The sequence below is a fragment of the Heterodontus francisci genome, chromosome 8 (genome assembly GCF_036365525.1).
Source record: "Heterodontus francisci isolate sHetFra1 chromosome 8, sHetFra1.hap1, whole genome shotgun sequence".
Taxonomy (NCBI): Eukaryota; Metazoa; Chordata; class Chondrichthyes; order Heterodontiformes; family Heterodontidae; genus Heterodontus; species Heterodontus francisci.
In genome coordinates this window covers 123,421,726-123,445,858 of record NC_090378.1, presented here as the reverse complement: position 1 = coordinate 123,445,858, position 24,133 = coordinate 123,421,726, and the positions used below count along the sequence as shown (strand labels likewise).

At 45.3% G+C, this 24,133-nt stretch overlaps 1 protein-coding gene across 1 annotated transcript in view; it reads left to right on the top strand.

The window, feature by feature from the left end:
- Positions 1–247: 247 nt before the first annotated feature.
- LOC137373262 (ral guanine nucleotide dissociation stimulator-like 1) overlaps positions 248–24,133 on the top strand; it is a 66,197-nt gene continuing 42,311 nt past the window's right edge. The window contains exons 1-6 of the mRNA XM_068038112.1: positions 248–316; positions 680–786; positions 4,607–4,808; positions 11,273–11,386; positions 17,070–17,275; positions 19,491–19,547. Of these exons, the coding sequence (XP_067894213.1) occupies positions 248–316; positions 680–786; positions 4,607–4,808; positions 11,273–11,386; positions 17,070–17,275; positions 19,491–19,547 (755 nt within the window). The remainder of the gene's footprint in view (positions 317–679; positions 787–4,606; positions 4,809–11,272; positions 11,387–17,069; positions 17,276–19,490; positions 19,548–24,133) is intronic.

The window sequence follows — 24,133 nt, the reverse complement described above, 5'->3', positions numbered from 1 at the left end:
CTGTTCTCCTGGACTGAATGACCACCTCCCCCCATCCTTGCTGGAGCCTTCCGGACTGGCCCCAAAGACCCCACCTCATCTACCTCTGTTCTGGGGTTCCACTGCTGGGCCTGGGTCTGAGACCTCAGCAGTACTGGCAGTGGCCACCGGTCATGGTGGCGCTGCTGATACTGCTGAGCTGCCTGCCCTCTGATTGGCCAGCAGCTCTTGGAGGCAGGATGCCCGTCTCTTTAAAGTCTTTAAAGGGATGGAAATCTCAACTTCTAAAACCTTGAATCAAAAGGACTGGAGGATCACCGCTGGGGGGCACAAAAAGGCAAAGGCGGGGTTCTCCCCATCTTTTTGGATGGGTGCAGTGAGTCCTGCCTCCAGCACAGAATCCAGCCTGGTGGGTGTAATGAAGATGACTGACTGCTAAAGTTTTTGTTTCTGTTTCTTTGAAAATTACTTTTTAACCACTAACTGCAGAGGAACTTTTTCACCTTTTAATCGGGGTTAATGATGGATCTTGGACAGTGTTTCATTTGTGGCCAGCCTCCATTTGCTCTCCCACGTGTTCTCCCGAACAACATTCGGTAAACAAATTCCAATTTCAAACCAGATTTTCAAACCATCAGAGGTGTGCGACGAGGGAATATATTCACCAGAAATAACTAAATATTGCTTTTCCTCTCTTTAGTGCAATACAGTTCCACAGGAACCAGTTTCCAATATCAACCATAAAGCCCAGGTGATCTTGGACAGTGAAGTCATCAGTTCAAGCAGGAGTCTCTGGACTGCAACATGGTGGGTTTCCTGGCCAACTTTCCTCTCCCTATCCCAGAGATGCCGAGACTAATTCAAAGACTTTTATTGCTATTTCAGTGAACAGTAGCTACCTCAGCAGACACAGGGCCTTTATAGATTGTATAACTCCTTTCCCTTCCCCTCCCTTACACCTCTGCAGTGCCTTAGGATGCTTCTCTACATTAAAAGGTGCTAAATAATTGCAAGTTTCTGTCGCTCACTGGATAAACCTCCTGAGATGGAGGCTTGGGGGTAAACACTCCAACATTTTTGACCTCAGAATGTCCCAAAGCACTTTTCAGCCAATCAAGTACTTTTTGAAGTGTAGTCATTAAATGTAGGAAACACAGGAGTCAATTTATTCCCAGCAAGGTCTCACTAAGAACAATGAAATAATGACCAGTTCATCTGATTTTGAAGGTGTTGGTTGAGGAATAAATCTTGTTCAGGACACAAGATGCTTCCCTGCTCTTCCATCAAATAGTGCCATGGCATCTTTTACACTCTCCTGAGAGCATGGACAAAAAGAAACTTTCAAACAATAGAGTGTTATCTACAAATTTAGCCACCATAGATTCAGTCCCTACATCCAGGTTATTGATGTGGATTGTAAATAGTTGAGGCCCCAGCACTGATCCCCCTGGCGCTCCACTAGTAACATCCTGCCAAACTGAAAATGACCCATTTATTCCTACTCTCTGCTCCCTGTTAGCCAGCCAATCCTCTGTCCATGCTAATATGTTACCCCCTACACCATGAACTCTTATTTTGTGTAGTAACCTTTGATGTGGCAGCCTATTTAATGCCTTTTGGAAATTCAAGTACACCAAATCTGCAGGTTCCCTTTTGTCCCGGTTGTTTGTTACATCCGTAGCTGCACTGATGTCTGTTCTTTTCACAACAATCGTACACTAATCTCTTGCTCCTTTTCAGGCAGGATTTAGAGAATAGAATCATTTAAATTTTAATTCTCCAAATCACATTTATACTGTTGATTTCAGTCTCAATTGTTTGAAAGTTTCTTTTTGTCCATGCTCTCAGGAGAGTGTAAAAGATGCCATGGCACTATTTGATGGAAGAGCAGGGAAACATCTTGTGTCCTGAACAAGATTTATTCCTCAACCAACACCTTCAAAATCAGACGAACGGGTCATTATTTCATTGTTCTTCGTGAGACCTTGCTGGGAATAAATTGACTCCTGTGTTTCCTACATTTAATGACTACACTTCAAAAAATACTTGATTGGCTGAAAAGTGCTTTGGGACATCCTGAGGTCAAAAATGTTGGAGTGTTTACCCCCAAGCCTCCATCTCAGGAGGGTTATCCAGTGAGCGACAGAAACTTGCAATTATTTAGCACCTTTTAATGTAGAGAAGCATCCTAAGGCACTGCAGAGGTGTAAGGGAGGGTAAGGGAAAGGAGTTATACAGACTACAAAGGCCCAGTGTCTGCTGAGGTAGCGACTGAACCTGTCCTGCCACCTTCAGATGCACATGTACACCTGGGCCCCTCTGCTCCTGCACCCGCTTTAGAATCGTACCCTTTATTCCATATTGTGTCTCAATGTTCTTCCTCCCAAAATGAATCATTTCACATTTCTCCGCATTGAACTTCATCTACCACCTGTCTGCCTATTCCACCAACATGTCTATGGCCTTTTGAAGTTCTACACTATCCTCCTCACACTTCACAATGCTTCCAAGTTTGCTATCATCTGCAAACTTTGAAATTGTGTCCTGTGCACCAAGGCCTAGGTCATTAATATATATTTGGAAAAGCAAGGCTCCCAACACTGATTCCTGGGAACTCCACGACAAACCTTGCTCCAGCCGAAAAGCATCCATTAACCACTAATGTTTGTTTCCTGTCAGTCAGCCAATTTCGTATCCCTGTTGCTCCTGTCCCTTTCATTCCATGTGCTACAAGTTTGCTCACAAGTCTGTTGTGTGGCACTGTATCAAATGCCTTTTGAAAGTCCATGTACACAACAGCAACAACATTGCACTCATCAACCCTCTCTGTTACCTCCTCAAAAGACTCCAGCAAGTTAGATAAACATGATTTTCCCTTCATAAATCCATGCTGGCTTTCCTTAATTAAGTTGCATTTGTCCATGTGACTATTGATTTTGTCCCAAATTATTTTTTCTAGAAGTTTTCCCGCCACCGAAGTTAAACTGACTGGCCTGTAGTTGCTGGGCTTATCTTGACAGCCTTTTTTGAACAAGGGTGTAACATTTGCAATTCTCTAATCTTCTGGCACAACCCCCAAGTCTAAGGAAGACTGAAAAATTATGGCCAGTGCCTCTGTGATTTCCACCCTCTCTTCCCTCAGTATCCTTAGATGTATCTCAGCTGGCCCTGGTGAAGGCACTGCACGCACACCCAGGCAGCTGACTGAGGCTGAAACAGAGTGGCCCCTGACCGTCAGGGAGGCCTGTGAGTGGTCAGGCCTATGCTGAGCCCCAGGCTACTTGTGATCTTCTGCTGTTGACAGGGCATGCTGGAGATGATAAATAAGTTATAGCAACAGGAGGCAAAGACGCCACTGACCATTTTTTTTTTTTTTTTTTTATTTCCAAAATATACTTTATTCATAAAAATCTGTAAAAATTACATTGCCAAACAGTTTCCAAACAGCACGAAAAAATACAAACATTGCAAAAGAGATCAGTTTCTTTCAATAATGTCATGAGTTTCTTCCCAACCCTTCCGTTTCACAATTGTCATGTCAATTACAGTTTTACATTTACAGCAATTGAGAATATTAACGATACATTTCGAGGGGCTTCCCATGGTTCCAGCCCCTCAGTCCAGCTTGGTGGGGGAACCTTACACTGTGGTCTTTCCCCATTGAGCCTTTGCTGCGGCTGCCCCAAGCTTTAGTGCGTCCCTCAGCACGTAGTCCTGGACCTTGGAATGTGCCAGTCTGCAACATTCGGTGGTGGACAACTCTTTGCGCTGGAAGACCAGCAAGTTTCGGGCAGACCAAAGGGCGTCTTTCACCGAATTGATAGTCCTCCAGCAGCAGTTGATGTTTGTCTCGGTGTGCGTCCCTGGGAACAGCCCGTAGAGCACAGACTCCTGTGTTACAGAGCTGCTTGGGATGAACCTTGACAAAAACCACTGCATCTCTTTCCACACCTGCTTTGCAAAGGCACATTCCAGGAGGAGGTGGGTGACCGTCTCTTCCCCACCACAGCCAACGCGGGGGCACTGTGCGGAGGGGGCGAGACTTCGGGTGTGCATGAAGGATCTGACGGGGAGGGCCCTTCTCACCACCAGCCAAGCTACGTCTTGGTGCTTGTTTGAAAGTTCTGGTGATGAGGCATTCCGCCAAATGACTTTGACGGTCTGCTCGGGGAACCATCCGACAGGATCCACCGTTTCCTTTTCCCGTAGAGCCTTGAGGACATTCCGTGCAGACCACTGCCTGATGGACCGGTGGTCAAAGGTGTTTTTCCGCAGAAACTGCTCCACGAAGGATAGGTGGTACGGCGCCGCCCAACTGCATGGTGCGTTCCGCGGCAATGTGACCAGGCCCATCCTTCGCAACACCGGGGACAGATAGAACCTCAGCACGTAGTGACACTTGGAGTTTGCGTACTGGGGATCTACACATAGCTTGATGCAGCCGCACACGAAGGTGGTCATCAGGATGAGGGCCACCTTAAGCAGACAACAGAAGACTCCTTCCACACCATGACTGCTGCCATGTCCCAGGCATATAAGCTCCTGGCAACATCTATTAAGGTGGCGGCGGCCCTCTTGATGAGCCAGTTCCCACTGAATGGCGCTGACCTGTAATCCCTTGTCACAGCCATGACATCCAATCAGCAATGGCAAAGCAAGAGAGGGACCAGGGGATGGAGACTGTCCCTGCCCCTGGTCCCTCGCAGGAGAGCAGAGGAGTTCCAACGAACCCTGAGACGGAGGAGACGAGGCAACGCACCAGATCTGGGGCCCCTCTCCAGGTGATTCCAGTGTGGACGCTGACCCCTCCGCCACTCCGCCAGACCCCTGTAATCCCCCCCCACCTCCATTCAAGTATGAGAGCTCAGACCCCTGTAATACCCTCCCACCTCCATTCAAGTATGAGAGTTCAGACCCCTGTAATACCCCCTCCCACCTCCATTCAAGTATGAGTTCAGACCCCTGTAATACCCTCCCACCTCCATTCAAGTATGAGAGTTCAGACCCCTGTAATACCCCCTCCCACCTCCTTTCAAGTATGAGAGTTCAGACCCCTGTAAGCCCCCCTCCCACTTCCATTCAAGTATGAGAGTTCAGACCCCTGCAATCCCTCCTCCCACCTCCATTCAAGTATGAGAGTTCAGACCCCTGTAATCCCCCCCCCCACCTCCATTCAAGTATGAGAGTTCAGACCCCTGTAATACCCCCTCCCACCTCCATTCAAGTATGAGAGTTCAGACCCCTGTAATACCCCTCCCACCTCCATTTAAGTATGAGAGTTCAGACCCCTGTAATACCCCCTCCCACCTCCATTCAAGTATGAGAGTTCAGACCCCTGTAATACCCCTCCCACCTCCATTTAAGTATGAGAGTTCAGACCCCTGTAATACCCCCTCCCACCTCCATTCAAGTATGAGAGTTCAGACCCCTGTAATACTTTTAGTTTCGGTGACTGCAGCGTGGATAGCAACGGAGGTGCGTGAACGGGCTTACAGCTGTGAAGTCAATTTCAGCGTAAGTTTAAAAGTGAATTCCCTTTTGTTTTCGGAGGACCAGGGGACTGCTGGGTAAGGAAAAAGGTATATATTTTTGTGGTGGCTGTACCCGAGACACTACACGTGTAGTGTCTCTCACCCACCCTCCTCCTCTAACCATAAAAAAAGGACTCTGGTGTGTTGATAAGGTAAGCTTTTTATTTAGGAAGTTCTGTCCGTTGGATTGCTATCCTAACAAGTTTTGACTTTTTGTTTTTTTTTGGTTTTTCAGTAGATTTATTGGGAATTTGGAATAGTGGGAATGGAGGTTAAGGCAGTTGCATGTTCCTCCTGCAGAATGTGGGAGGTAAGGGTCGCCAAGAGTGTCCCTGCTGACTGCATCTGTGGGAAGTGCACCCAACTCCAGCTCCTCGAGAACCGCGTTAGGGAACTGGAGCAGGAGCTGGATGAACTTCGGATCATTCGGGAGGCGGAGGAGGTTATTGAGAGGAGTTATGGGGAGGTAGTCACACCTCAGGTAAAAGAAGTAGGTAGATGGGTTACCGTCAGGGGAAGGAGAGGGAACCAGCAGGCAGTGCAGGGATCCCCTGTGGCCGTTTCCCTCAACAACAGGTATACCGTTTTGGATACTGTTGCGGGGGACGACTTAACAGGGGTAAGCAATGGGGTACAGATATCTGGCACAGAGTCTGTCCCTGTTGCTCAGAAGGGAAGGGGGAAGAGGAGCAGAACATTAGTCATTGGGGACTCCATAGTTAGGGGAACAGATAGGAGGTTCTGTGGGAACGAGAGAGACTCACGGTTGGTATGTTGCCTCCCAGGTGCCAGGGTTCGTGATGTCTCGGATCGTGTTTTTGGGATCCTTAATGGGGAGGGGGAGCAGCCCCAAGTCGTGGTCCACATAGGCACCAACAACATAGGTAGGAAGAGAGATGGGGATTTAAGACAGAAATTTAGGGAGCTAGGGTGGAAGCTTAGAGCGAGAACAAACAGAGTTGTTATCTCTGGGTTGTTGCCCGTGCCACGTGATAGCGAAGCGAGGAATAGGGAGAGAGAGGAGTTGAACACGTGGCTGCAGGGATGGTGCAGGAGGGAGGGTTTTGGTTTCCTGGATAATTGGGGCTCTTTCTGGGGTAGGTGGGACCTCTACAAACAGGATGGTCTTCACCTGAACCAGAGGGGTACCAATATCCTGGGGGGGAGGTTTGCTAGTGCTCTTCGGGGGGGTTTAAACTAATTCAGCAGGGGAATGGGAACCTAAATTGTAGTGCCAGTGTACAGGATGTTGAGAGTAGTGAGGTCAGGGATATGGTTACAAGGACGCAAGAGGGCACTGGCAAGCAAGAACCTGGTTTAAAGTGTGTCTATTTCAACGCCAGGAGCATCCGGAATAAGGTGGGTGAGCTTGCAGCATGGGTTGGTACCTGGGATCTCGATGTAGTGGCCATTTCGGAGACATGGGTAGAGCAGGGGCAGGAATGGATGTTGCAGATTCCGGGATTTAGATGTTTCAGTAAGAACCGAGAAGATGGTAAAAGAGGGGGGGGGGGGTGTGGCATTGTTAATCAAGGAGAGTATTACAGCGACAGAAAGGACGTTTGAGGACTCGGCTACTGAGGTAGTATGGGCTGAGGTTAGAAACAGGAGAGGTGAGGTTACCCTGTTGGGAGTCTTTTATAGACCTCCGAATAGTTCCAGAGATGTAGAGGAAAGGATAGCGAAGATGATTCTCGACAGGGGTGAGAGTAACAGGGTAGTTGTTATGGGGGACTTTAACTTTCCAAATATCGACTGGAAATACTATAGTTTGAGTACTTTAGATGGGTCAGTTTTTGTCCAGTGTGTGCAGGAGGGTTTTCTGACACAGTATGTAGACAGGCCAACCAGGGGCGATGCCACATTGGATTTGGTACTGGGAAATGAACCCGGCCAGGTGTTAGATTTAGATGTAGGTGAGCACTTTGGTGATAGTGATCACAATTCGGTTAGGTTTACCTTAGCGATGGGCAGGGACAGGTATATACCGCAGGGCAAGAATTATAACTGGGGGAAAGGAAACTTTGATGCGATTAGTCAAGATTTAGGATGCGTAGGATGGGGAAGGAAACTGCAGGGGATGGGAACAATCGAAATGTGGAGCTTATTCAAGGAGCAGCTACTGCGTGTCCTTGATAAGTATGTACCTGTGAGGCAGGGAGGAAGTTGTCGTGCGAGGGAGCCGTGGTTTACTAAAGAAGTTGAAGCGCTTGTCGAGCAAGAAGAAGGCTTATGTTAGGATGAGACGTGAAGGCTCAGTTAGGGCGCTTGAGAGCTACAAGCTAGCCACGAAGGATCTAAAGGGAGAGCTAAGAAGAGCAAGGAGAGGACACGAGAAGTCATTGGTGGATCGGATCAGGGAAAACCCTAAGGCTTTCTATAGGTATATCAGGAATAAAAGAATGACTAGAGTTAGATTAGGGCCAATCAAGGATAGTAGTGGGAAGTTGTGTGTGGAATCAGAGGAGATAGGGGAAGTGTTAAATGAATATTTTGCGTCAGTATTTACAGTAGAGAAAGAAAATGTTGTTGAGAATACTGAGATTCAGGCTACGAGGCTAGATGGGATTGAGGTTCACAAGGAGGAGGTGTTACCAATTTTGGAAAGTGTGAAAATAGATAAGTCCCCTGGGCCAGATGGGATTTATCCTAGGATTCTCTGGGAAGCTAGGGAGGAGATTGCAGAGCCTTTGTCCTTGATCTTTATGTCGTCATTGTCGACAGGAATAGTGCCGGAAGACTGGAGGATTGCAAATGTTGTCCCCTTGTTCAAGAAGGGGAGTAGAGACAGCCCTGGTAATTATAGACCTGTGAGCCTTACTTCGGTTGTGGGTAAAATGTTGGAAAAGGTTATAAGAGACAGGATTTATAATCATCTTGAAAAGAATAAGTTCATTAGAGATAGTCAGCACGGTTTTGTGACGGGTAGGTCGTGCCTCACAAACCTTATTGAGTTTTTCGAGAAGGTGACCAAACAGGTGGATGAGGGTAAAGCAGTGGATGTGGTGTATATGGATTTCAGTAAGGCGTTTGATAAGGTTCCCCACGGTAGGCTATTGCAGAAAATACGGAAGTATGGGGTTGAAGGTGATTTAGAGCTTTGGATCAGAAATTGGCTAGCTGAAAGAAGACAGAGGGTGGTGGTTGATGGCAAATGTTCATCCTGGAGTTTAGTTACTAGTGGTGTACCGCAAGAATCTGTTTTGGGGTCACTGCTGTTTGTCATTTTTATAAATGACCTGGAAGAGGGTGTAGAAGGGTGGGTTAGTAAATTTGCAGATGACACTAAGGTCGGTGGAGTTGTGGATAGTGCCGAAGGATGTTGTCGGGTACAGAGAGACATAGATAGGCTGCAGAGCTGGGCTGAGAGATGGCAAATGGAGTTTAATGCGGAAAAGTGTGAGGTGATTCACTTTGGAAGGAGCAACAGGAATGCAGAGTACTGGGCTAATGGGAGGATTCTTGGTACTGTAGATGAACAGAGAGATCTTGGTGTCCAGGTGCATAAATCCCTGAAGGTTGCTAACCAGGTGAATAGGGCTGTTAAGAAGGCATATGGTGTGTTAGCTTTTATTAGTAGGGGGGTCGGGTTTCGGAGCCACGAGGTCATGCTGCAGCTGTACAAAACTCTGGTGAGACCGCACCTGGAGTATTGCGTGCAGTTCTGGTCACCGCATTATAGAAAGGATGTGGAAGCTATGGAAAGGGTGCAGAGGAGATTTACTAGGATGTTGCCTGGTATGGAGGGAAGGTCTTACGAGGAAAGGCTGAGGGACTTGAGGTTGTTTTCGTTGGAGAGAAGGAGGAGGAGAGGTGACTTAATAGAGACATATAAGATAATCAGAGGGTTAGATAGGGTGGATAGTGAGCGTCTTTTTCCTCGGATGGTGATGGCAAACACGAGGGGACATAGCTTCAAGTTGAGGGGTGATAGATATAGGACAGATGTGAGAGGTAGTTTCTTTACTCAGAGAGTAGTAAGGGCGTGGAATGCCCTGCCTGCAGCAGTAGTAGATTCGCCAACTTTAAGGGCATTTAAGTGGACATTGGATAGACACATGGATGAAAATGGAATAGTGTAGGTCAGATGGTTTCACAGCTCGGCGCAACATCGAGGGCCGAAGGGCCTGTACTGCGCTGTAATGTTCTAAATTCTAAATTCTAAAAACCCCCTCCCACCTCCATTCAAGTATGAGAGTTCAGACCCCTGTAATCCCAGCTCCCACCTCCATTCAAGTATGAGAGTTCAGACCCCTGTAATCCCCCCTCCCACTTCCATTCAAGTATGAGAGTTCAGACCCCTGTAATCCCAGCTCCCACCTCCATTCAAGTATGAGAGTTCAGACCCCTGTAATACCCCCTCCCACTTCCATTCAAGTATGAGAGTTCAGACCCCTGTAATCCCCCCTCCCATCTCCATTCAAGTATGCAGAGTTCAGACCCCTGTAATCCCAGCTCCCGACTTCATTCAAGTATGAGAGTTCAGACCCCCGTAATCCCAGCTCCCACCTCCATTCAAGTATGCAGAGTTCAGACCCCTGTAATCCCAGCTCCCGACTTCATTCAAGTATGAGAGTTCAGACCCCTGTAATCCCAGCTCCCACGTTCATTCAAGTATGAGAGTTCAGACCCCTGTAATCCCAGCTCCCGACTTCATTCAAGTATGAGAGTTCAGACCCCTGTAATCCCAGCTCCCACGTTCATTCAAGTATGAGAGTTCAGACCCCTGTAATCCCCCCTCCCACCTCCATTCAAGTATGAGAGTTCAGACCCCTGTAATCCCCCCTCCCACCTCCATTCAAGTATGAGAGTTCAGACCCCTGTAATCCCAGCTCCCACCTCCATTCAAGTATGAGAGTTCAGACCCCTGTAATCCCCCCTCCCACCTCCATTCAAGTATGAGAGTTCAGACCCCTGTATATCTGGACTTACTTTCACAGTCAAGTACTCCTGCTTCTGATGTCCCATCGGCTCTTATGCTTGTGAACGGGACAGCACGTGATGGCTGTCCATTCAATGTAAAATGTGGAAGTATGCAGTGAGAGGCGGCGAGATGCATAATCAGGAGAGTTAAGTAGTGTTTTACATACAGTAATTGAGGTGCTGCTGCCGTGTGACGGGGGAGTGGGTGCCGGACCGAGGTCCCGCCGCTGCCAGTAATATGCGGTGGGGCCTTCTCGGTGTCGTGGATCGTGCTGGGTCTCTCCCACAAGCATTTTACGGACCACACCTCCCCCCACAACCCCTCACCATGACCCAGGGTGTGGAGGGGCTGGTAAAATTCAGCCCATTGTCTGCAGTCAGTTGAGAGGTGAAAAGTGAATATCATCCCTCTCATCTCCCACTTGTCTGTAACACAGCAGGTGTTTTTCTTTTTAATAATGCAATGTGAATGTTTCAATTGAGTTGGCCTGATTTTGTTTGTTCTTGCAAGTCTAAACAAGCAGTTAGTGCCTGAAAACCCGCCTCTTTCCGCCATTCCTTCCCTTTGTTTGAAGGCTGACAAAAGTGTCTTTTTCTGTTCAGAACCTGCCCCACAAGTGGCTCGGGTCCAATCTTGCTTCTGAAGTTTTGTGCAGATAAACAGAGTGTGTAAAGGAGACGGGCTATTGTGTGGCCAGAACAGTGGGCTGGAGTTTATCATTCCGCCACTGTAATCGGGGTCAAGAATTAGACATAACATTGTATTTGAATTCTAGCTGCAAAATGTCAGCAGCTGCTCCAGAGGGATTTACTCTGTTTTGGGTTTGGTTCTTCCACAGAGCAATTCAATCCAAGACTGGGTAGAAGAGATAGAAGAAGGAGCCATTTACAACGTCATCTTGAAGGAAGAGCGGATACAGCAAACACCGAACAAAAGTGCAAGATGGCAGGGGGTGAGTACAGTTTTTTTTTCCTTTCTTCCTTTCCTCCTCTGCAAATAACAAATTGACATATATATAAATGCCAATATCAGGATTATTCTGGGGCCTGGATAGTTATATTGTAGAGATTAGATGGGAATTGTCCATTCAATTACATCTGGAATATATTGACCAAAAATTTGGTTGATAGCGTATTGAGGACCGAGGGATGGAAAAAAAATTGCAGCAAGATGTAGCATCTAATGTTAGCAAGAAAACTTAAGCTTTCCCAGCTTTCCCATCTTTGGTAATTGCTGTAAGTGTACTTGTATTCATCTTGTTGATCAGTTATTTCCCAATAATTGATTATGGTCATGTTTACATGTGTGCTTTCATATTTAATCTAAAGCAAATTTCAGATACATCCAGTGCGCTCTATTGCCCAGAGGCTTGTGTGACTTTGGAACTCTCTGTCTCTGAAGGTGGTGAAGACGGAGTCATTGAATATTTTTAAGGTGGAAGTAGATGGATTCTTGTTGGGCAAGGGAATCAAAGGTTATCGGGGGTAGATGGGAGTGTGGAATTCGAGAAAGAAACAGATCAGCCATGATCTTATTGAAAGGTGGAGCAGGCTCGAGGGGCCGAATGGCCTACGTCTGCTCCTTATTCATATGTTCGCATGTTCATATATTGATATTACACAGCCGATTCTTTTTCCAGTGATCTGGGGTGTCAATCAAATAATTTACTTTACCAATTCTCCTGACTACTTTATGTGGATCACTGAACCGTACTTTCAGCGGTTCACTCTGTAAAGGCAGGAATATTAATACCTCATTCCCTGTTTGAAATGTTCGGGTCTTGGCATGCTTGTCTGTCCATTTCTTCATGGTCATTTGGGAAGCTTTAAAGTGTTCCTGAACCACTTTGCAGGCTCTCATGAGCTGTTCCCAGACACGGATATGTAATGGAACACGGAATATTCATCCCTCTGTTCTAAAAACTTTTCTTTAATTAGTTTTAGAGGACCTCTTATCTCATGTCCATAAACTAATTCAAAAGACCTGAAACTGGTTGACTCATTAGGCGCATCCCTAGTAGCAAACCAAGGAAATTCTATCCCTTTATCCCAACCATGATATTACGCCCTGATCATCGTTTTGAGGGTCTGATGGTACCTTTTGAAAGTTCCTGTGTCTGTGGGTGGTAAGCTGAAGACTTTAACTGTGTTATACCCAATTTACACATCACTTCCTGAAAAAATTTAGACATAAAATTGGAACCTTGATCCAACTGAATTTCAATCAGTAATCCATATCTAGTGAAGAACTGGGTTAACTTCTCTACCACTACCTTAGCAGAAATTGTTCTCAAAGTATGGTCTCTGGGAACTGAGTAGCCATATCCATGATAGTGAGTATTGTTACGACCAGGTGAGAAGGGGTCTAGGGGTTCCCTCTCAGCCTTTGCCTGGTTTATCCGTATCAGGGTTTAATTTTAAAATACCTTTAAAATAGCTCTCCCTTAGTGAATCCTTGTTCACTGCTCCAATTGTAAGGCAAAGAAATCAAACAGGTTTCTTTAGATTTAAACAAGAAAGGCAGAAGTTTATTAATCTTAAACTCTAATGCAGTTAACTACGAATATGCAACGTGACAATGCGAGCATGCATACATGATAAACACACACGCAGATGGAAGGAATAAAGAGGAAAAGCTTGAGGCAATATCTGGTGGTTACCATCCTTTAAGTTTAATGTGGAGTCTTTGGTTGCCAGGAAGTCTTGCAATTCGTTGCGCCTGAAGTCACGCTTCAACTTGTTCCAATGTAGGAGTCTTTTCTGTCTTGAGGTTTACGTGTCTTCCATGGGTCCGGTGGCTTGGGAGAAGGTGAGAGAGACAGCCAGGAGAGAGAGGCTTTCTTATTCCAGGTTCCTCTTCAAAATTGCCTTCTGTTCCTTTCTCTGTTGTTTGACATTTCAAAAAACCCAGGTTGCCCAGCAGGTTAGTCATCTGACTAGCTCGTTATTTGGAACAGTCTCTCCTGTGAGGTTTGTGGACTTCAAAGATCTCGGTGGGGGGGGGGGCGGAATGGGGTGTAATGATATCTCTTACCAACGAGCTGTGGAACCGTTGTCACACCAATCTCTGTTAATTGAATCGGTGATTAATTCCTTTGTCTCTCCAAGCACTGTGTCTTAGTATGCAAATGTTCTTCCAGCCAGATTTCTGGTGACCTTCAAACACGTTATTTCTTCACTCCAGCAACAGTTTAAAATCAATGTTCATATGACAAAATCAAAAGCCTCATTCTTGGCAGGTGGGGGTCTACATGACAGTATATATTGATATTCCACTTCTGTTTTCGGTTAAGACACTACACAGGATACCAACACCCTACTAAATTGTTCCCCAATAACTGGTATGGAATTAGAGGTGCTGGTTTTATGGCAGGTTGTGGTTTTCCCACAATCTGGCACATATGGTAAGTTTTACAAAACTGCATCACTTCCTTGGAACAATCTGGTCAGTAGAAAGTTGACATATATGTGATTGGGTCTTCCGGATCCCCACATGTCCCACTATAGGAAGTTCATGGGCTATCCTTAATAGTTCCTGCTGATATTTGGGCGGTGCCACTATCTTCGTTCACAGGTCTGTGAGGAGGTCTCCAGTTCCTCAGCAGAACCCCATCTTTAATATAGTAACCTCCTGGAACTCATTTTGCCTCAGCTAGAGTTAGAGTGGATTGTGCCACTTTATTTAATTCTGGAACGGCTTACTGAGCCTTGATCAAAGAAGACTTACTGAACATTTCCTTCAGATTACCCAACTCCCCAAAGAAAGTTTCAGATATTCGGGTGCCAATTTTACCTCTGACAATGGAACTTGTTTAGCCATTGCTCGTGTCACGAAGTATGAAGGAAAAATTCCTGGAAACTTTTCCAGCAACTGTTCTGACATTTTAACTTCACTTGTTTTTTCTCTCCCTCCTGGAGAAGCTTCTACCTTTGCTCTGGCCAAATCATTCCCCAGGAGTAGGTCAACTCTGTCTGCAGGCAAACTATGGACAACACCTACAGTTAGCAGTCTAGACATGAAGTCACACTCCAGGTGCACCTGATATAAAGGTATGGGTATGCACGCCCCCCCGATACCATTCACTCAAAACTTGGTATTCAATGCGCTCCCTGGTGGAAAAGTCATGCCTTTTTAAAATTCATTCATAGGATGTGGGTATTGTTGGCTAGGCCAGCATTTAATTGCCCATCCCTAATTGCCCATGAGAAGGTGGTGGTGAGCTGCCTTCTTGAACCACTGCAGTCCATGTGGGGTAGGTAGACCCACAGTGCTGTTAGGAAGGAAATTCCAGGATTTTTACCCAACGACCGTGAAGGAATGGCGATATAGTTCCAAATCAGGATGGTGTGTGGCTTGGAGGGGAATTTGCAGGTGGTGGTGTTCCCAAGCATTTGCTGCCCTTGTCCTTCCAGGTGATCAAGGTCACAGGTTTGGTAGGTGCTGGCTAAGGAGTCTTGGTGCATTGGTGCAGTGCATCTTCTAGATGGTGCACATTGCTGTCACTGTGCGTCGGTGGTGGAGGGAGTAAATGTTTGTGGATGATGTGCCAATCAAGGGGGGCTGCTTTGTCCTAGATGGTGTTGAGCTTCTTAAGTGTTGTTGGAGATGCACCCATCCTGGCAAGTGGAGAGTATTCCATTACACTCCTGACTTGTGCCTTGTAGATGGCTTTGGGGAGTCAGGAGGTGAGCTACTTGCTGCAGGATTCCTAGCCTCTGTCCTGATCTTGTAGCCACGGTATTTATATCGCTACTCCAGTTCAGTTTCTGGTCAATGGTAACCCACAGGTTGTTGATAGTGGGGGATTCGACGATCATAATGCAGTTGAATGTCAAGGGGAGATGGTCATTGCCTGGTGCGAATGTTACTTGCCACTTATCAGCCTAAGCCTGGATATTGGCCAGGCTTGTCATTGACTGACCCACTGTGTGTTTGTGACATTTTCTGTTCTTACTCAAAATGTGTATAATTTTAGCCACATACCCAGTTGCACTTACTATAGAATAGGTAACAGTGGGGAGATCAGTGGTTTCCTGGAAGAAAAATTGCATGATCCTGACTTTTAGATGAGCCTGTATGAAAAAATAGTTTTAACAGAAACTGAGGCTGATTGCAAGTGCACTAAGAAATACAAGACTGATTACTCTAGAGTAAAAGAGCAAGCTGCAGGAATAAATATGTGCACGATTATTGGTAAGTAATCTGTGATTAATCTGGTGGTGTAAAGTGTTTATTGACTGAAGGAATAGATGTGATTTGACTAAAGCTGGTGTTTTGAGTTTGCAGAAGGCGAGCGACACTGCAATGCACATAACTCCACAATATCTGATTTAGTAAACTGCATAGAGCTCTCAGTACCAGTTCTCCTTCCTTTATGTTGAAGAAAAGACAGAAAAGCAAGGATGGATTTGAAATAAATCACAAATAAATTTTGAATTTTCTGTCTTTCTGTTGATTACTGACATTGAGGAGTCAGCCGGGAGAAGTCGGTGGACATTACTGTGTGAGAGCTGAACTGACACGGACAGTTCAAGTTGAAACATCCCAGGTTAATGGCTGGCTGACTCCAATGATCATTCCATTCCCACATTATCACCTGTAGTAACCCCCCTGAAGACCAATTCTCCTGAAATCACTGTTCAATGAAAAAAAAAACTTCAAGGAAAATCATAAAATTGTGAAGATGATTGGAATTCAACGTACAGTTTGATGTCAAAATTAAGTTCCCCTTTCTGGATGTACCACAGGCCAGCTACCCACTGGTACCACATCCAGGCGTCAGCCTGAATACGGCATTGACAGTCCATTCAACCAGGTGGGGGTGCAGGGGTATTGCAGCAGGTCCAATCCTGGACTTGTCTTATGAAAATGCATACTTTTCAGAGAGAATTGCTGGATTGCAATCACTATGATTCCAAGCTGCTCTTTCTCCCCCTCCCCTTCCCCCCACCATTCCTGAAGTTAGTTGTAATACTGCTATTACTGCTCCAACTGAACAGCTTTGAGCCTGGGATATTCTTGTTCTGTGTCAAGAGGGGAGCTGTTTGTTTTTTCTTTTCAAAAGCTTGGGAGTTAACCTAGAGCTGTTGGTGTACTTGAGTACAAAGGAATGCAATCACCTGCAAACCAGTCATGTGTCTGTCATGTTTCAACTTTAACTGTTAAAGGAGATCATTTCACTAATACATGAAATGACCAGTTCCTTTCCAGTAAGAGTGAAAGGGTCCATATTCTGATGGATTTCCTTCCTATCTCTGTATCCTCCTCCAGCTCTGAAACACACAGGTATGTGATGCTCCTCCAATTCTAGCCTCTTGTGCATTCCTGAATTTCATTGTTGGCGACCATGCTTTCAGCTGCCTTGTCCCAAAGCCCTGGAATTCCCTCACAAAACCTCTCTGCCTCTCCACCTCTCTTCTCCTGTCAGACACTCCTGAAAATAGATCTTTTTAACCAAGCTTTTGGTGATGTGTCCTATTACCTCTTCATGTGGCTTGCTGTCAATTTTTGCCTGTTTCCATTCCTGTGAAGTACCTTGGAATGTTTTTACTATGTCAGAGATGCTATAGAAATGCAAGTTGTTGTTGCGATATCTTTTGTTGCATTGCACTAATTTGTTTTTCAACACCCTGTAGGTGGAAGGAGACCAAGTTACTCCAGGTCACACCAGCAGTCAGGCAACAAAAAAGATCCGTGCAATAAAGGCCGGCACGTTACAACAGCTTGTAAACAATTTGTTGACAGCTTCTGGAGACGGTGATTCGAACTACACCAGAATCTTTTTGTCAACATACCGAGCATTTGCTTCTCCAGAAGCTGTATTGGATCTGCTGCTGGACAGGTGAGAGCAAATAATCTTTGTTTAATGGCAATGACAGGATTCTTCAGTCAGGTTATTTTCATATCATGAATCTACCAATCTGGATAGGAATTACTGAAGACCATCTACTGGAAGTGTCAAAGTTCACTGCTCATGGGCTGGGTGTCCCTCCCAGTTTTTGAGAAGAAGGGCAATGCTTTACTGCATGGAAGCTCTCCTGGTACAATACCATCTAAACACTTCTGCTTTCAATGCCCTTTCGTGAAATGACGTACAGTCCATTCCTTACTGATGCCTTGCAACAAACATTGGTACATTCCAGGCTGTAGACTCAGTTAGACAGAAGTTATTTGAAGGCTAACAAAAGATTGTGCCCACTACATTTGGTCTTTGCACGTATTTACGTTTTTACCCGAATTCACAAGCAATAGACGACTATTCTAGTGTTCAATATGGAAAAATGTTAAAATCTCATAGTCTGTGACTTTCTTTTATATTCTCAAGCATTTGTGTAAGATACTTTTTAAAGAGGAAAAATTTGTGACTGTTTTGGACCCATCGGGCTGAATTTTACTGACCACCGCCGCCCCCCCCCCCCCCGCCCACCATGTCGGGGGTCATCGCAGGGAAGCTCAAAAAATCCTTCCGGGAGAGGCGCGACATAAACCTCGAATCCGGGAAGGCCCTGCGCCATTTTACCGGCAGCGACGAGGCCTCAGGACGGCCCTCCCTCACCACTCAGCAAAAAAAACCGCATTAACATATGTAAATAAATTAGAACGGAAGAATAATTACTTACCTCATCGTGACAGCCATCCCACGCCGATATTCTGGTCAACTGACGGAAATCCCACGCCTTCGGATCTCCATTCGGAGATCCAAGGCGTAACACTGGTGTGGAGGAGGGGAGGAGTGAAATTTTCAGGGCAGGAGGGGGTTGGAGTGGGGAAACCTCCGACTATCGGCTGAGGGGATGGTGGGAATGGGATGAGGGTCAAAGGTAACAAAGTTCAGGGCGGAAAGTTTGGTATCAGAATAAAAGTTTGTTTAGGGGAGATCGGGCAATTTATATATTGCGTACTCGTTGGCGGGTGGAAGAGTGGATTCAAAGTGAGATTGCAATTTTTATTTTTATTTTTCACACACTGGCACCTTTAAAAATGTAAATGATCTGTCAGGACTTTTTGGCCCTTGAAAAATGGCATTGGCGCCTGCACGGTGGCACCTGATGTCATTGCTGGGGACGGACCATGATATTTCGTGTGGAGGCTCATTAATATGGAGTGGGTGGACCATCCACCCCCTATGACGTAGAGGGTGTGGGCACTTCACCTCCAGCAACGGCATTAAAAACAATCATAAAATTCATTACCTGCCCTCTCCCCCCACCTCACAAAACACTTACCTTGTGCTCCGACCTTCCCCCCTCCAAAGTTCATCAACTTTAAACTTTACCCCTTCCCGTCAACCGCTAGACCAATGAAATTAGTTTTACCCCACTCCCCCCACCCCATCCCCGTCCCGCACTGAGTAACGTACCTGCTCCCACCTCCCCATCAGTGTCCCACCTTACATCACCGGATGGAGATCCGATGGCACGGGAGTGACAGCTGCCGGCTCCAATATGGCACCGGAATGGACGGTGGGAGAAAGTAAGTATTTAATTCATTAATTGTACAAAAATATTTAAATTTAGGTTTCTATCGCCAATTGGCAGGGGGCAGGGGGGGAGTCGCCTCAAGGCCTCGCCGCCAACAATGTCAGATCTATAGTTGAAAAGGAAAACATTGTCGATGTGTGGGAAAGAGTGAGACTAATTGGAAAAGCTGTCTCAAAGAGCCGAGTACAAGTACAGTCGGCTGAATGGCCTCATCCTATACTGTACGATTCAATAATTCTAAACTTGGAAATGATGTAACCATGTTACACCCCACTCCTCTCTCCCCACAAGGCTTTCCATAAATATGTTTTCATGAAGATTTGTGTATCATTGGGCAAACAGGTGCAGGCAGAGTAGGCACATAATCATGTAAAAACTGTGCAAAGGTAATGATATTTCAAGATAGTGTTGTAACATGCTAAATCAGAGTTAAAGTGAAAAGTTTGAACAAAACTAGCTGATTAAGGTTTGAAATACTGAATCTGTATCTTCAGTGTTTTTTTAATGTTTGACAGCCAATTATGGATCAAATAGTTGTTTAAAATGACTTAATTTATCTTTTATGACCAATTGCAGGTATGGAGAGTGTGACTGGGAGGAAAATGATGAACAAAGGTCTCCTGAAACAAGAAAGTAAGTTCAGCCCGATGTGTGACTGAAGTATGCTTCATTCAGAATACAGTAATGTGAAAGGAAATTGCTGGAGAGCCAGCAGTTCCTGTAAATTTATGTAGGAACTTCCTCATGAAGGCATCCCATAGCAGTACAGTGAACGCCCTGCCAGACCATAGCAATCACATTAAAGAAGCTGCTTGACTGCGTCTCTAATATTTACATTATTCCGAAAGATCATAGAGTTAAAAAAATATTGTATCAGCACAAAACATCCAAAACTCTTCAACAAAAAATTTCTTGCCCTTCAATGTCAAGGTCTTGAGTTGATTACCTCAGATTGACAATTCTGGACTAAACACCCAGAGTAAAAGAAATGGCTTTCGCTCCTCCTGCCCCCTCGCTTTTTGCATCGCCCAACCCGCTCCCGCCAAGCCGCTCTCACTACGGTGTCCTGCGTACTTCCTGTGAAAGTTTGAAAAAATAAATCGCCATTTAGTGCAATCATACATCTAGAGTGTGACTTGTTCCTGGTATCATGGCTTTGGCAGAACTCCCATTCTGTTGCCATTGAATGTTTTGCATTGTGCCATAATCTAACTTGCCCATCTGGCTCCTGAATTCATGAAGTCAAGTACTTTGTCCAAGTAATGGTTACTCATGTTCAAATTGTGATAGTTAAAAGCTTTCAATGGTATTCGACAGCAGACAGCATCACATCCATGCAATTCTGCATAAATCATCAGAGATTAACAGGAACACTGCTTAAGTTTTTGCACCCCACAAGATTGCTGTGATCATTTTAGTGCCCTGGATCTGGTCAGTTAACTGAGTAGAGGCCTGGGATTAAACCCAGGATTATTCTGGTCTGTACAGCTCATTAACTAAACTCAGAGCTATTAGAGAGGAAGGAAAGAAAATGCATTCAAATATCTTTCCTAGAAACAGCCCATAATTGCAAATATGTATTCAACTTTGGTGATAATTGGAGGATGTGCATTATGAGAAATGCTTGATACATTGGTGTTCTCGATCAAACGTTAAGTTGTGTCTGCGATGCACGTTGCATGAGCAGTGCTCCATAATGAGCTTGATCAGTCATGATCTTATCAAATGTGGAGCAGGCTCAAGGGGCCGAATACTCCAGCTACTAATTCGTATGTTTGTATGTATGCATTGGAGATGGAGACTTTAGTCCAGTGGGACTACAGAAGAGTGCTTTGGGCCAAATTTTCTAGACTGCACAGTACAGATTAAATTCTACACATTGTGAGTCAGCAGGGTAGAGCCTCTTTAACTTAGTAATTTATTGTCACCTGGGATGTTGTTCATAGGGTACCGTCTCGTAGTGGTGATCTTTTGAATTGATTTTTCTTTTTAAACTTTTTCTGGAGGGTTACTGGTTGAGTGTTTATTCAAGTCTATGTAATGTGTCCTCCTAAAGAAGTATGAAAATGGTTAAGATAGAGAGGCTTCCTTGACATAACAAATGAACCCTGGCTTCTTCTTCGGGTCATGTTTCCAGTGTGTTTTAACCTAGAGATGCTGTTTTCTTTAACAAAGTTCACTCGCCGCCCAAAAACTTTAAAATTTCCATGGCCTTGCCCTTCTATCTCTGCAGCCTCCTCAAGTCCAATACTGGAATTCCTGTGTTCCTCCAATTCTACCCTCTTGTGCATCTCCAGTTTCCTTTATCCTTCCATTAGCAGCCATGCCTTCAGCTCTCTGGGCCCTAAGTTCTGAAATTCCCACTCTAAGCTTCTCTCCTTTTCTAAGACACTCTTTAAAACCTACGTCTTTGAACAAGCTTTTGGTAATGCAGCTGTTTTCACTGAAGTGCATACCAATGTTTGCAAGAATTATAGTACTTCATTTCATAATCTGTATGTTTTGATAGCCAACATGATTCAGCAACCTTAAAAATGTGGACCATCAAGGTTTTGGAACTGATGTAAAAGAGTTTTTATCCCTGAATTTAATCTGTGCCATCTGACTTCAATGCTGTTGCACTGAATTCAGATGATGTGAAGACAGTTCCTGCAGTGCAAAATATTTCGACAAATATGAGGCATCTTTTTCTTTGAACAGTGCCAGTCTTTTACTGCATGTGAGACTGCAGACTACTGCACCCCCCACCCACCCCACAACATCCTCTGCCTGCTAGTTTAATAGGAATGGAATCAGTTAGTCTCAGTAGAGCCCATGTGCCTGTATGATGGTCCACCGAATATGGAATTGCTGTGTAATTAGAATAGATATGTTATATATGCAACTTTTAAAATACAATTTCATCTGTACCCAGTAGTGGCAAGAGTCTGTAGAAGTGAAACTATGTGTTACTGGAACAGCACTGTCAGTCTCACTAAGTCTCAATTGTTGCAAGTAAATTGTTTGCTAATTGCGTGAAGAATAGTTTGCTTTTGGAGCTTATTCTTGGCAAAATATGAAGTGCCTGTCACATACCCCATCCATAAACTTCATGTCATTTAGAACTCTGTCCATATCCTAGTTTGCATCAAGTCCCATCACTCCTGTGTTCACTGACCTACATTGTCTCCTGGTCCACCAATGCCTCAGTTTGATTTTTTATTGATAATTCTCACTTTTATGTTAAAATCCCTCCACGGCCTCACCCCTCCCCATCTCTGTAATCCCCTGAAGCTCCAAATCTCTCTTGGAAATCTATATTTTCCACCAACTCTGGCCTGTTGTATATTTCTCACTTCCTTTTCCCCACCATTGGTTTGGTTTTCAGCTGATTAGGCCATAAGTTGCATAATTCCCGTCCCCTGCAAACATCTCCACCTCTCTCCTTTAAGAAGCTCATGACAAATCATTCACTGGCCAAGCTTTTGGTCACCTATCCTAATATGTCCTCCTTTGGCTTGGTATCGGGTTTTGTGTGATTAACCTCCTGTGGGATGTTATATTATGTTAAAGGTGCCATTTCAGTGTTGTCATGGCTTCACTGTACAACTGATCTCCTCTTCTGCTCATTTTTTATGACAAGACCAATTAAACTGCCTGGTAAGTAATGCTATATAGTCACCAGTACTAAACAAGGAGCTGAAAGTGAGTGGCAAGCTGACCATATTGGAGCATCTCATTAGATATCCTTATATCTAATAGGGAGGAATAGGGAGAGAGAGGAGTTGAACACGTGGCTGCAGGGATGGTGCAGGAGGGAGGGTTTTGGTTTCCTGGATAATTGGGGCTCTTTCTGGGGTAGGTGGGACCTCTACAAACAGGATGGTCTTCACCTGAACCAGAGGGGTACCAATATCCTGGGGGGGAGGTTTGCTAGTGCTCTTCGGGGGGGTTTAAACTAATTCAGCAGGGGAATGGGAACCTAAATTGTAGTGCCAGTGTACAGGATGTTGAGAGTAGTGAGGTCAGGGATATGGTTACAAGGACGCAAGAGGGCACTGGCAAGCAAGAACCTGGTTTAAAGTGTGTCTATTTCAACGCCAGGAGCATCCGGAATAAGGTGGGTGAGCTTGCAGCATGGGTTGGTACCTGGGATCTCGATGTAGTGGCCATTTCGGAGACATGGGTAGAGCAGGGGCAGGAATGGATGTTGCAGATTCCGGGATTTAGATGTTTCAGTAAGAACAGAGAAGATGGTAAAAGAGGGGGGGGGTGTGGCATTGTTAATCAAGGAGAGTATTACAGCGACAGAAAGGACGTTTGAGGACTCGTCTACTGAGGTAGTATGGGCCGAGGTTAGAAACAGGAGAGGTGAGGTTACCCTGTTGGGAGTCTTTTATAGACCTCCGAATAGTTCCAGAGATGTAGAGGAAAGGATAGCGAAGATGATTCTCGACAGGGGCGAGAGTAACAGGGTAGTTGTTATGGGGGACTTTAACTTTCCAAATATCGACTGGAAATACTATAGTTCGAGTACTTTAGATGGGTCAGTTTTTGTCCAGTGTGTGCAGGAGGGTTTTCTGACACAGTATGTAGACAGGCCAACCAGGGGCGATTGGATTTGGTACTGGGAAATGAACCCGGCCAGGTGTTAGATTTAGATGTAGGTGAGCACTTTGGTGATAGTGATCACAATTCGGTTAGGTTTACCTTAGCGATGGGCAGGGACAGGTATATACCGCAGGGCAAGAATTATAACTGGGGGAAAGGAAATTATGATGCGATTAGGCAAGATTTAGGATGCGTAGGATGGGGAAGGAAACTGCAGGGGATGGGAACAATCGAAATGTGGAGCTTATTCAAGGAGCAGCTACTGTGTGTCCTTGATAAGTATGTACCTGTGAGGCAGGGAGGAAGTTGTCGTGCGAGGGAGCCGTGGTTTACTAAAGAAGTTGAAGCGCTTGTCAAGAGGAAGAAGAAGGCTTATGTTAGGATGAGACGTGAAGGCTCAGTTAGGGCGCTTGAGTGCTACAAGCTAGCCAGGAAGGATCTAAAGGGAGAGCTAAGAAGAGCAAGGAGAGGACACGAGAAGTCATTGGTGGATCGGATCAGGGAAAACCCTAAGGCTTTCTATAGGTATATCAGGAATAAAAGAATGACTAGAGTTAGATTAGGGCCAATCAAGGATAGTAGTGGGAAGTTGTGTGTGGAATCAGAGGAGATAGGGGAAGTGTTAAATG